This window comes from Fusarium coffeatum, assembly GCF_003316985.1.
Source record: "Fusarium coffeatum strain FIESC_28 chromosome Unknown BRIP53273_contig_80, whole genome shotgun sequence".
Classification (NCBI taxonomy): domain Eukaryota; kingdom Fungi; phylum Ascomycota; class Sordariomycetes; order Hypocreales; family Nectriaceae; genus Fusarium; species Fusarium coffeatum.
Genome location: NW_022157876.1, coordinates 104,346 through 117,158, shown reverse-complemented (window position 1 = coordinate 117,158; position 12,813 = coordinate 104,346). Strand labels below are relative to the sequence as shown.

Genomic DNA, 12,813 nt, shown 5'->3' with positions numbered 1-12,813 from the left:
CTTTGATTTCAATGATGAAATTGACTTTGAAAACTGCCAATGCACTGGCTGATGCTGTAGCAACTCAAGGACAAGCGGGTATCAACTGATAAAGGTGTAGGTTACCAGTAAATGCGCCCACGTTGCTCAAGGTTAACAGGGACAGTGTATCCGTAGGTACTTTGAGGTGATGCGATGTGACGGGAGGGAAGAAGTAATGGATGGATGTTTCCACCTCACTATTCCCCGTACAGGAGGGAGGGAGCTAAGGTCTAAGGTCCCTGGGCCGAGTGACGTGGTTGATTCGGGCTGGTTGATTGTGATATGTGTGTGTGTATGTGTGCTACTAGGTACCTCAAATGTCGTTTCTTTGACCTCTACAGCATTTGACACAAAGGAGCATTTAACTCGAGTCAAAGGAATATTTAGCTTTACCGTCGACTGTACTCGTTATCTGTCCTTCAACGGCACCAAATAACTTAAAGTGGCTGATGCAGAGCTCAAAGCTCAAACTCCTCGATGAACCACTCCGGCTAAGACATGCGCAGTATTGGTCGCATACCTACCTAGCGCCCAGACTGCCAGCTGTCAAGTCACCGCCTCTTACAGCTCTATTGGACAGGCAATAGTTCCAGATCGCAACACTTCCTGTACAGTACATCATTAGTGACTCAGAGTCTAATCAAACAAAGCCTGAGGTGAAATCCGATCCGATTCGATTCGAGCCTGAAAAGAACTGTGATCCCTGTCTTATGCATACATATGCAGTCAACTGCAAGCCAAACTGCATACTGTTTGTTGCCCAACATTTGTTGAAGATTTTCTGAGACCAACTTCATGTCTTTAGTAGCCGAAGGAACTCCTGCACAGAAGAGTTGGCCTGACTCACTTTGATATGGGGTGCAGTACTGGTGTGAGCTGTGTGCGTTTGACTGATCATGGATTTTCAAGTTTATTAAGGGCCTATCTATTGCTTCTCACGATGATCGTTGACCAAGTAGAGCTTTAGTGAACTATGTAGAGTCCTTTTAATACTCGATTACGACTAAAGAGACAAGACTTTTCAAGTGCCCTAATAAGACTCAATCAAATAGTAGAACTGGAAATATATCTGTATACATATGTCGCGCTCACTAACCCGAGCCATCTGCTTAAGGATATCCTTTCCCTTAGGCTATGAAGAGAATTAGCTACTAAAAGCATAAGAGATAAAACGATCAATTTCCAATACCCCATGCTGCCTGTATTGGACCAGCACCTAGGTTACTGTATTTTAGTATCCCAAGCCATGGAGTATAATTCTTCTGTTGCCTTCCTATTACCTTAGTAGGTGCTTAGATAACCTACAGCCTCCCTTGGAACTGCTGGACTAACCAGCCACAAAGGCGTAAACTCAACATCCAATGAACAATTTATCGAATCAATCAAAAGACCAGTACAATGATAGTCCATGTTCAAGATATCGTCAACAATAACCGTTCAGCCAATACCAAAACGTTCATTTCTTATATCAACAGTGGCTAACCCCAGAGCCTCAACGCACTAACCCAGACTAGACCCAATCAAGTCGCTCCCCCATTCTCGCCCTGCCAAAACGACGTAACACTCCAAGCCGCCACCAAAGCCAATCCCCCCAAGTCAAAGTCAAGTCCAAGTCCCATCTTCAACATTCATCTTCATGCGCCCGCGCGCAGAGCCGACAGCCGAGTAATTACTCTACTACATACATACGAGTATCGAGTCCGTCACATGTACGGCACATAATCTTCCCATCATGTTTTGTCTACGCAGGTAAACAAGCACCCACCAAACCGAATCCCACCGGATCTACTCCCCTTAAAACTAACCTTCTGCTTCACAGTTGGCTCCCGCTGCTCTTCATCCCGACAAACGCTTCTCCAGCATTCATCTTCCTGTTCTTCATCTGCACCTACTTCCTCAACCGGCCCTGCGTGTACTGCTCTATCCTGCTGCTCATCCTCTTCCTGACCTCGTGCAACTGGTCCGACCGATGCTTCTTTGATTTCGGGAGCAACTGGTTCCTGCCGCGCCCGGGAACACCGACCCAGCTGCCTGTCGACGAGGAGAGCTTCAACTCGACGGCTTTTGAAATGGTAAACACGACACTTGCTGCGATTGCCAAGTCGGCTAGTGAGGATCTCGAGGCGAGGAGAGCCGAGTGGTCTGGGTTGGGGATTGAATGGCTCAGAAATCTTTTGGGCAAGAGAGAGTGGAGGATTGATTGTATGGATATCTACATTCGTCTATAGGAGATGGGCTTGTGGAAACTGAGAGGAGGGAAACACCAATATTGTGACTCTAATGAGACGTATATTATATGGACATGCATCAACTTGATGGTCTGGACAAGATCTTGGTAGGCACAGCGGATGCAGCGTTAATACAGGATATTTCACAAATAAACCACAGGGGTCAACAACTCTATAAGCATGAAATTTCTATTCTCATCATATTGACTAATAACAGGCTTCTGATTATATGTACCCTTTCATGTATCATTTAAACTATCAATCATCGCAACAGAACCACATGAATACCCGCCATTTTCATCAAAAAGAATGCGTTCTAGGTATATCCTTCGTAGCAACTTACATCAAGGCATGTAAAAGGTGGCATCGCTCACAAAATTCCTAAAGCTCCTCATCCTCATCATCCTCCGAGATGTCCGCGGCGTGCTCAGGGGCCTCCTCATCAGAGGTGGGAACATCAGGGGCGGCAGACTCGGAAGGGGACTCGTCTTCCAGGTCACTGAAAGACTCATCAGCAGGCGCAACAGTCTCCTGGGCAGGATCTTGCTCTTCCTTCGCTTCCTCGGCAGACTCTGTCTCTTCGGAAACAATAGTGGTCTCCTCAGAAGAAGGCGACTCTTCAACAGACGCCTCCTGCTCGGCAGAAGCCTCAGAGTCCACAGAAACATCCTCAGCCTCAGGTGCCACACTCTCCTGGGCTTGCTCCTCATCAACATGCTCCTCGACAGCCTCTGCGGCCTGAGTCTCTTCGGAGGGCTTCTCAGATGCGTAAACAGTGGCAGTCTCGACAGCAGTAACTGTCTCCACGACACGGACAATGCGCTCTGAGCAGGAAGGTGCCTCGAGCGAAGGAATAGGGGCGCCATCGGCACCAGTTGAAGAACTTTCGAGAGCGGGCTTGGCCTGCTCCTCCTCAGCGCTAACCTCCTCCTCAGTAGCAGGGGTGTCCTCAACAACGATGCTCTCCTCAGGCTCATCGACCTCAACACTGCTCTCGACCTCAACAACAGCAGCTACAGAGGCAGCAACATCAACTGCCGCGACAGTTTCCAAATCCATTGCCTGTGTAACAGTGACAGTAGGAACCTCTGCATTCCTGATAATTTGAAATGTGTCAGAGTCTTGTTGGGATCCAGGACCACCACGAATGGCAAGGAGGACAATGAGAATGCTCAGCAAGCCAATCAAGATGTTTTTCTTATCTTGCATCACGACACGAGCCGACTCAGCCAAGAGCTCCGGTAGGGATGCGTTCTTCATTGACTTTTGGTGATCCTCGGCGGAGGCGTGCTGAGGTTGTGACTCAAAGGATCGTTGAGCATGTGCATGGTGCTTTTCGGAAGCAGGTGCATCGCCATAGATGTCTCTCATGCGCTCCTCATCTTGTCTTTGATACTCAGCTTCGTAGTCCTTATCCTCGGGAGCAGCAGAAGGGTCATCGAGGTGAGAGGTCTCAGGTGAGCGTCTACCAGTTGATGCTTCTTCGGCCAGACTCCTCTCGCGCTCCTCTTGAAGGTGCTCATCGATGTCCTTTTCAAGCTCATCAAAAGATCGGCTTTGTTCAGCATCGACGGGATCTTTGGCAGCAGACTCCTTGATAGAGTCCTTGGTAACGTCGGCTGCGTGGCTCTCATCGTGATGTGATCGATCGTAGGTCGACTTATCATGGACAGACTCTGCATGCTTAGAAGCGTCGTGGTCCAGATGTGACACACCTTCGTTCATACTGAGATCCTCAATAGGGCCGTGAGACTCTCCTCGTCTTGTCGACACACGTCCTCGCTCCCTCGACTCAAATTCCCTGCGCTCCTCCTCCAACCTGACATATCTTTCCTCCTCTTCAGCCTCTCTCATAGCCAACTCCCTCTCCTGATCAGCTTCCAATTGCACAAGCTCGTGCTGAGATACTGCATCGACAAGAGGTTCAAGCTCGACATCAACTCGCTCCATCTCCTTCCAGCAAGCCTCCCAAGCGCCACCACGAATTAAACCGTTGCTGGCGTAAACCTTGACACGGAAAATCTTGCCCTGGCCGAGAGACTCGTAGTGGATGTCAGATTTACAAGTCTTACACCAGTGTGTGGGTTGTGATTGGCGACGGGCTGCCCTGCGCTTCTCAGCTTCTTCCTCGTCTTCCTCCTCATCTTCATCTTCATCACTCTCCGAGTCAGAATCTTCGATGGTCATCATATTGGAGGGACCAAGGTAATGACCGCACTCGAGAATACGAGCACGGCGCCTCATGGGGAGTTCAAGCGCCTCCAGTAACCGCTCCTCAAGAACCTCATAGTCGTTCTGAGGATGTGGCAGGAGGATACCGCGCTCGACAGTGGTATCTCCCATCCGGTCCTGGAGTGTTCGCCAGGCATCCTTGATAGTCTTGCACTCCTTGCTCAGCTCCTCGGGGTCAGCATTCTCGAGGACTTCACCCCAAGGCCATCGAAGAGGAAGTAATGTAACATGAAGAAGTACAAGAGGCGGTGTAGACCTCTTGAAGCGGGGCGGTGTCCTCTTGGGCGAATACTGCTCTGAGAAGCGAGGAGAACTCATTCTAGATGAGCTTGCGAGAGGTGCTCGTCGGCTGGAGCGAGGTGAACCACCAACTGTCGAGCCTGGAGGCGAAGACATTTGCATAGCCTTGACTGAGGCAGGTGAACGGAAGATGGGTCGAGGGTTACCACGAATAGTGGGGATAAAATCCTCATCTTCCCTGTCATACTCAGAGAAACCAGAGATGCCAGAGATACCCGAGACACGGGGGGACCTGGTCATTCGGTTCATAGCGTCGTGGGCCTTGCGGTGATCCCCCTCGGATACAGAACCCACCGAGCTTCGAGGACTTCGGTCACTAAAAACATCGTCTTCGTGCTCATGATGAGAGCTGTTCTCCCCAGCCTCATCTACACCGCTTTTGACGGAACGAGCCATATGGGCGCCTGATTGACGAGCACTGACAGTTCTATGGGATATATAACTGTTGTCTTCTCCCTCAGAGTAAGTGTTCAGAGATTCTCGCTTCTCGTGGTCGTCAATCTGAGAGGCGATATCGCGGGCAACTTCCTGAATAGCTTCGGAGCGAGTAGAGTGTCGACCTTCGGAGTAACTAGATCCAGATGAACCAGAAGACACACGTCGAGATCCAGAGATGTCTGATTCCGTTTCGGAAAAGTGTCGCTCTTCGTTATCTACAATAGATTCCTCGAGTTCGGCTTCGGCAGACTTGGCCTTGCCCTCTTCAACAGGCTTGTCGTTGAGGTCCTCAGCGGTAGTATCTGCGACTGGAATGTCCTCAGTGGAGGTATCTGCCGAAGGGGTGTCCTCAATTGGAGCTTCGGTAGGTGTGTCCTCAGCGGTAGTGACGTCTTCGACAGGGGTAGGAGTCTCGTCGTCCTTATCTTCGGTATCGTCCAATGAAGGCTCTGGGGCCGGGGTATCGACTTCAGCCTCAGATGCAAGTTCGTCTGCTTCTGCTTGTAGTTTCTCAATTGGTTCTTCGATCTCTTTTTCCGTGTCGACTTGAGCTTCAACTTCGGGTTCTGAGTCGGATGATTCTTCCTCAGACTCTGAAGCCTCGTCGACCGTTGAATCGGCCTCTGGTGCAGTTGGTTCTTCGCTAGGCTTCGCCTCTTCTTTGGTCTCTTCCGGTGTTAAAGTAGATTTATCCTCTTCGGTAGCTTCAGTCGTAGATTCGACTTTGGCTTCAGCCGTCGAGTCGTCGTGGTTTGCTGTATCAATATCGGTTTTAATGTCCTTGGCAGGTTCGGTCTCTTGGTTGCTGGCGGTTTCGACTTCCACCTTTGGCTCCTCGGGGGCCTTATTTTCGTTATCGTCCATAGGATCGCTCAAGCACGATGGATCAACGTGAATCTCGAAATCGAGGTCGTCGGCCCTGATAGTGTTTCGTCTGGGCATCTGACGACGAAGGGGAAAGCGGTCAGTGGATATGTATGTGTGCCGCGGATTTTGCAGTGACACACACACAAGATAATGGGGAGAGAGGATACAAAAAGGAAAGGGATATGGAAGCGAGAAGGAGAAAGAGGTCAAAGGACGGGATCTTCCTGGAATGGTGCAGATATTAAGGTCCCAACTTCCCAGACGTGCTGGGTTGTGTGGCAGCGGATGGTTGGTCGAGGACGCTGGGCCTTTGTTTACATTCGTTGCTGGGTTGACGACTCTCTGACCGTTGATCTTATACCCCTGGTTGTTTTAATGGCTCGACGACCAAGATCTACGAACGGAAGGTGCAGTACTTGGTTTATATCAATGATAATTCTGCAAGATTATCTATTCAATGGTTATAGAATCTATCTCGTTTCTTCAATTAATTGTTAGTTCTGTTTGTTGGCATTCTCCCCATTGTACTGGAGACTAATAGCTTGTAGCTCTTTATGGACGTTAGTGTGAAATGCAGAGGTGATGTCATCTAATTGGACGGTTCGAGCTACATCAGACGCCAACGATTAAGATGCCCAGCAACCGAGCGAATCCTTGCTCCTGCAAATCAGTTCTATCACATCACATCAGACCACGCCTCATCATGATTAGAGTCAAGTCCCGTAATATTGTTGAGATTTCTCGTACGCTTACCCATGCAACTTGAGGGTAGCTTCTCTCCCGGGGAACGGCCCGTTGGGTCGAGCTTTGTTTCACTTACAACCGCATTCCTCGACAATCGTAAAAAGATAGTGTAGCACAGTCAATGGAACCTTGTGTTCTATGTCTGACGCACAATGACCAAAGTGGCTTGCAAACAGGACTTCTTGTCGGTTGAGCTTGATATCGATACTCTGTCGTACATGCTACCTGATGTGAACACAAGACAAAGAACCCCCCAAGGACTATTAACATCCAATCCAACTTGTGACCCCCCCTTGCCCTTTGACCCTTCTCATCAACATTCATCACTTTGAAGCCCGCAGTACTTTCTTTGAGTGCCAGCCCGTTTCATAGCGACTTCGGATCTCCCGAGGATTACGATCTGGATACCAGCCTTCAGTTTCGTCCGTCTGCTCAAGCCAGACCCTGTCAGAAGACAAATCACCCAAGTCTCTCCACGTCCGTATCACCAGCTTTTTTGAGGTCAAATGTATCAAAAACTCGGTAAGATATAAATGGCATGCCCCGTCGACTTTAATTCCAGGGCTGTTGAAAGCGTCCCGTAAACACGCAAAGAACTTGCCGCTGCATTCTGGTTGATCTTCGCTGAGATTGTGACCTTTGAGAGGGGAACGAGCCGATTTCCCATATCTTTCTCGGTTCAAGAAAGATCTGTACCGTGCTGAATCCGCGTACTGGTGAGAGCATGGTCCAAAGCACCCAAGGTACACCAGATCTTGTTGCATCCAGCGCTCCATGACGAGTACTCGTCGATCATGAGTCAGATATCGGCCGTCGACAACCTTAGGATACCAATGGAAGCAGCCTGGCTTCTTCGTCTGCTTAAAAATCCGTCGAGGGTCCTTGAGGAAGCCTGGTACGAACTGCGTCTTGTATGGTTTCATGAGGGCACTGAGGCACTTCTTTTGCGCCCAGGTCTTCTTCTCGAGCTGGCTGTACTTGATGCTCAGTTGGATGTGTTTGTGCTTGACCATTAAAGCACCACGCTCGAAATTGTGTATCAGATCCGTATTCCAGAATCGACTTCCGTAGACTGGAGGACCATTTGGCATCACCTCCAGATCACAGGCTTGTACTAGCCTGATCCACGGACTGCTATCCGCTAACCAGTAGTCAGGCTTGTCTCGAGCAATCAGGGGATAATATCTTAGCAGTCCTGGGTAATCAAGTCGATGCAGTGTTTTCTCCAGTGAATTGTACATAGGCAAGCATGTCCGTCGAAGACATATCTGGCTTTCGACAGGAAGATATTCATAGATGATCTAGAGGGGGTCAATGGGGAGCTGTAGAATCCAACAATCAGGTTTTTGCCGCCCCCGTGGATGTTTCAAGTCGACCAGAAGCTTGTGCAAGCAATTTCGTAACTGAGCCATGCTGCGGTGGTGTGAAGCCTGGTGGGTGAGGTCCGTAGACGTGAGATCTGGGAAGATTAGTATGATTCAATATAAACACAATCAAAAACGGGAACGACTGAAAGACAGGGTGATCGAACTATATATATATATATATATACAACTCGATTTGAACTTAAACAAAGCCGCGGCAAGTGGCAGAAAAATAAACGAACAATCTTAACAGATAAAGAGTTGCAAGTTGTGAATGCACAGGTCTCAAAGCAAAAACAAAACAGACTTCGGACTCGTTACAATGAACCAAGTAAAGATGGCTGCTATTCATCATATATCAACATCGCCATCAGAGGAATCAAAGATCCCATGACCAGCCATGTTCTGCATGCGTTTTTCGGAGAACTTGTATAGCCTTATCATAAGCTCGATGTTTGACTTCTCGCTTGACTATGATATCAGGAACTGAAAAAAGTCAGCATCAGTGTAGTCCGAAGTTTAACTTAAACATACCTTCTAGATACCCATGGAAAAGCTCTTTCTCAAGCATGATTTCCACCCTCGAAGTTGCATTCGTCGAATCTTCTTCGTTGATACGCTTTGCAAAGTCAGTCTGCTCTGCAACTAAAATGTCGATGCCAGGGACAACAAGAAGAATGCGACCAGGCAGCGTATCTGAGTTTGCCAGCACAGGGCTTAATCTCGGATTATCGCAATGTTTCGTTCGAGCAGGTGCTGCGTATGCGTCAAATAGAGGAAGGAAAGGCTTCGCCGGGTCGTTTTTGGGCATGTTCTCGGGGTGAGGCTTCTCCCAAGGACTTGGACGCAGATCAATAGCTGCGTAGAAAGTCGTGATAGCCTTGATGGACGTGGGAGAAGGGGCTTGACAGCTTTTCTGTTGAGTGACTGCGAAAGCCAAGTTTCCCCCAGCAGAGAAACCGCTTGTAGTCATTAGAGTCGGATCTGCACCCCATTTCTCTTGAGAATTCTCCTGTAGCCATTCGATAATTGCATCAGCATCGTCTACAGCCGCAGGAAAGACATGTTCCGGAGCCACTCTGTAGTCGACGTCCAGGACTACAGCACCTGTTTGTTCAGCTACCAGCTGGTCGAAATAAGCGTGGCCTTCTGGTATACCACCCATAAACCCGCCGGCGTGAAAATTCACATGCAGTGGTCTTAGAGCTCGACCTTTGCCAACACCAGCAGCCTTAAAAACCAGGGCTCGGACACGTCTGTCAGGGGCGATGGGAAGATATTCGACAGTGTAAGAGCGAAACAAAAGACAAGGAATCGTTGTAATTGAGTACGTAAGAAATCCAATCGGCTGAAAGGCCAAGAGCCTCCATCGCAAGCTCCAGGGAATGTCACGATAGAATATGGCTACGATGGTAGGCCGAAGCCATGTATGGAACTGATATATGATATTCGACAGCATTGTTGAGGTGAACTGCATATTACGCAGTGCAAGAGTAGGTGGAGGAAGACATATATATGGATTGAAGTCAAGAGGTGAGGCTGAAAGCAAGTAACGAATAGCTGTAAGCGGCCCAACATCACACCGAATATAGGGAGAGCCAATTAGAATCTGTTTCACAGGGAACAAAGGAATAGCATAGGAACTTGCAATACAGGCTGTCGTTTCTTTGTGCCTACCTCGTATCACTAGAAGGCATCAGCCGTTAGTGAGAGTCACTGCAGAGTTCGACAATAGCAGTTTGTCTCGGATGATGGCCTAGGAACACACGTGAGACCGGGCAAGCAACATGACAGTACTATCAACTCTGATCCAGGTACATGACAACCACGCCACTTCTTCTTTAATCTATCTGTGACAAGCTGTATGCAATCTAAATCCTGGGCGCCACTCCCGAACCCGTAACCAACACGCATAACATCCCTTGTAGATGCATTCCTGGGCGATTATGCTTAACCGATCCCTTGGGTCGTTTCAGGAGAACAATAATGATCATCACTTGGAATTGTCTTAGACGAGCAGAATGAGCCTGGGTCGGTCACTAATTGGTTCCTCGGAAGCGAGTAGAAAGCGGGGTATTACTTGTTTGTCATCTGTTTAAATCCCATCACAAAGCTCCGGCTTCTAACTGCTACAATAAAACCATAAAAAGATATAGCGCTGACCATCTTATGCTTGTATGCTCCATAGATAGGCCTGTATAGCCCTGCCCAATACATAGTGTGAAATACCTTATCCATAAGAGAACGCCTTGCTATGCCACTTTGCCTATATCCCAACGCCATTTTCACCAATCAATATTGAAAGAAATGTTGGTTCAAAACTTGGTTCACGGCTCTTCGTCCACTGGCCGAGGGTGCTCTCTAGGGGGATTTTGTTGTTGATTGTTCGAGCCTCTCGTGCCCGGACGATGCGTATCAGTTTGGCCCACGAGATGCTCACTCGGCCCGTAAAATCCGTGCATCTCTTCAGTAACACTGCTGAGATGACTCTGACCCAAAGAATCACTTCGTATACGTGGGCCAGCGGAATTTCGTTGAGTAACAGGCGGTCGACTCGGGATACTGGCAACACTGCCAGAAGAACGCCGTCTCTCATCTCGCGGAAACACCACCGATGACGGGGAGCTCGGTAATTCCGGCACATATGGCGTGGCTTCGAGCTCTGCTGTGGGCTGCGAGCCTACCATTACCCCAGGGGTACCATCGGATCCCTCAGAAGCATTGCTGTAATTTCGAACATGGGTATATGTTCCGTGTGAGTCTGTACTCGTCCGGTTTCTCGTTGAACCAGTAAATCTTGAGACCTGGCTCATTCTTTGTTGGTCACTCCCTGTGACAGCGGTGAAGTAGTCGTCAAGATTACCCATTGCGTCAAAGCTGGCATGTCTGCTTGTATTGGGACTCGTCGATACCGCGTGATATCCGTTAACACCAGGCGTAGGTTCATTCGAACTATGATCCGTGCTTGCGAGACCGAATGGCGAAGTAGCTGCTGAATCAGGCCCAGGGTTTCTTGGTCGTGGAGGTATTAATGACGGATGAATTAAAGGGTCGGCACTCAGTTCGTCAACCTCTGAATCCGCTGTCTTGAACTCCCTCGTGGGTCTCGATTGAGTGTTAGAGCCATGAGACTCGGATACTTTTGACGTGCCAACTGCAGCAACGACCTTGTTCAAATGACGGATAATGATAAATGCCGCCACCAAAACGATTATCAGAAACGCCACAGAACCAGCAATAATGCCGGCTAGGGCGCTGGTTGATAAACCTCCCTTGTCGTCATTATTATTGTCCTTGTCAGATGATGATATCGGACTCTCTTTAGGTACTGTAGAAGGAAAGTACTTCAAAACTGCCTGGTCGTTGTTGTCACCCGCGTTTACTGTTGGTAGAGCTGTAGGAGCTGTTGGCGTTTCCACTTCAATGGCTGTCGTTTTGTAAGTTGTTCGCTCCCCTCCTATCGTCGTTGTGATGACCATAGTGCTCGTGACAGTTACGGGATCAGAGGAGTAACACTGGTTCACGCCGCAAGCCATGCCGTTAGGGCAACATCCATAGCTTAGTGACGACGGGCAGAGATATTGACTGCTCGGGCATCCGTATGTATATGGTGACCCGGATGGCGGGACACAACCATCCGCAGTCTCACACAGGTACCCGTCCGGACAGCAACCACCTAATAAATGTGAGCATAGCTCTTCAAACAACTCAAACTCCCAAGTACGAACCTCCATAGACCACGTCGCAAATATGCCAACCGACTTTTGTTCCACATGTTGAAGGGCCTCTCGTTGTCGCTTGGCAGCTCTCTTTGGCGCAATCGTAGTTCTCGGGACAGCATCCTCCGTTCAGACTTGCGGGACACAGCTTCATACTCGTAGCGCATTGTTCTTCGGCTCGTCGATTAAGACCCGCGGCTTGTGTGGTTTGCGACTCCTTCTCAATCCTATGAACTCCATCGTATCTTCTAAAATCGGCCGCTTCGACCCCCAAAGCCAAAAAGGCACCCAGAAGCGTGGCGGCGTATAATCTACACCCCCAGCCCCTCATCTTTTGCGATCATGGAACTGAGGGGAAATGCGATACCGAATCGAGATAATGTTGCAAAGTCGCGAGGCGCCGATCATGAGTTGAATGCGAAACGGGTAAATAGCTTCTCAAAGTGGTGGTTGTCGCAAATTCGGCTGTAATTCTGATAGGTACTGATTTACAACAGCCACCGATCGGTTCAAGTTAGGATCGTCGTAAAGCCGAAGTTCAGTATTCGTCCAACAAAATGATTAAGAATAGGAAAAGAACAGAAAAGGAGAACAGAGTCAGACAAAACAGCGAGATTCCTAATGTCAGCAACGGAGGCCTTAGAGGCTTGTCCTGAGCCGGGGTCAGAAGATGCTACGCCACGAGTGAGCAGTAATTGCTCTAATCGTACCAGACGAGACAACGGCGTCTGTAGGGCTGAGCAAGATGCCCACTGAAACCAGCTATAAGGGTCGTTCTGGTTGGGTAAAAAGGCTCAGTGCGCTGAGCTGGGGAGATTTAGAGAATTATAGCTCCTCTGGAGGATATTATCATGGGTCCAGCGTGGAGACACTCAAGAGTGAAACGGTGAGAAGGTGAAC

General features: G+C 48.9%; 4 protein-coding genes across 4 annotated transcripts; 1 reads left to right on the top strand and 3 right to left on the bottom strand.

The window, feature by feature from the left end:
• Nucleotides 1-1,753: 1,753 nt before the first annotated feature.
• FIESC28_03850 (uncharacterized protein) lies at nt 1,754-2,249 on the top strand (the record flags this gene model as incomplete). The annotated part of the gene is made up of 2 exons (XM_031157999.1): nt 1,754-1,770; nt 1,841-2,249. The coding sequence occupies 2 exons, from the start codon at nt 1,754-1,756 to the stop codon at nt 2,247-2,249; spliced, it is 426 nt and encodes a 141-aa protein (XP_031017965.1).
• Nucleotides 2,250-2,630: 381 nt separating this feature from the next.
• On the bottom strand, nt 2,631-6,161 carry FIESC28_03849 (uncharacterized protein; the record flags this gene model as incomplete). Its single annotated transcript, XM_031157998.1, has 1 exon — nt 2,631-6,161. The coding sequence occupies one exon, from the start codon at nt 6,159-6,161 to the stop codon at nt 2,631-2,633; it is 3,531 nt and encodes a 1,176-aa protein (XP_031017964.1).
• Nucleotides 6,162-7,153: 992 nt separating this feature from the next.
• Nucleotides 7,154-9,653, bottom strand: FIESC28_03848 (uncharacterized protein; the record flags this gene model as incomplete). The annotated part of the gene is made up of 3 exons (XM_031157997.1): nt 7,154-8,131; nt 8,622-8,680; nt 8,729-9,653. 3 exons carry the CDS (start codon nt 9,651-9,653, stop codon nt 7,154-7,156), a joined length of 1,962 nt encoding a protein of 653 aa, XP_031017963.1.
• Nucleotides 9,654-10,521: 868 nt separating this feature from the next.
• FIESC28_03847 (uncharacterized protein) lies at nt 10,522-11,673 on the bottom strand (the record flags this gene model as incomplete). The annotated part of the gene is made up of 1 exon (XM_031157996.1): nt 10,522-11,673. The coding sequence occupies one exon, from the start codon at nt 11,671-11,673 to the stop codon at nt 10,522-10,524; it is 1,152 nt and encodes a 383-aa protein (XP_031017962.1).
• Between the last annotated feature and the right edge of the window lie 1,140 nt (nt 11,674-12,813).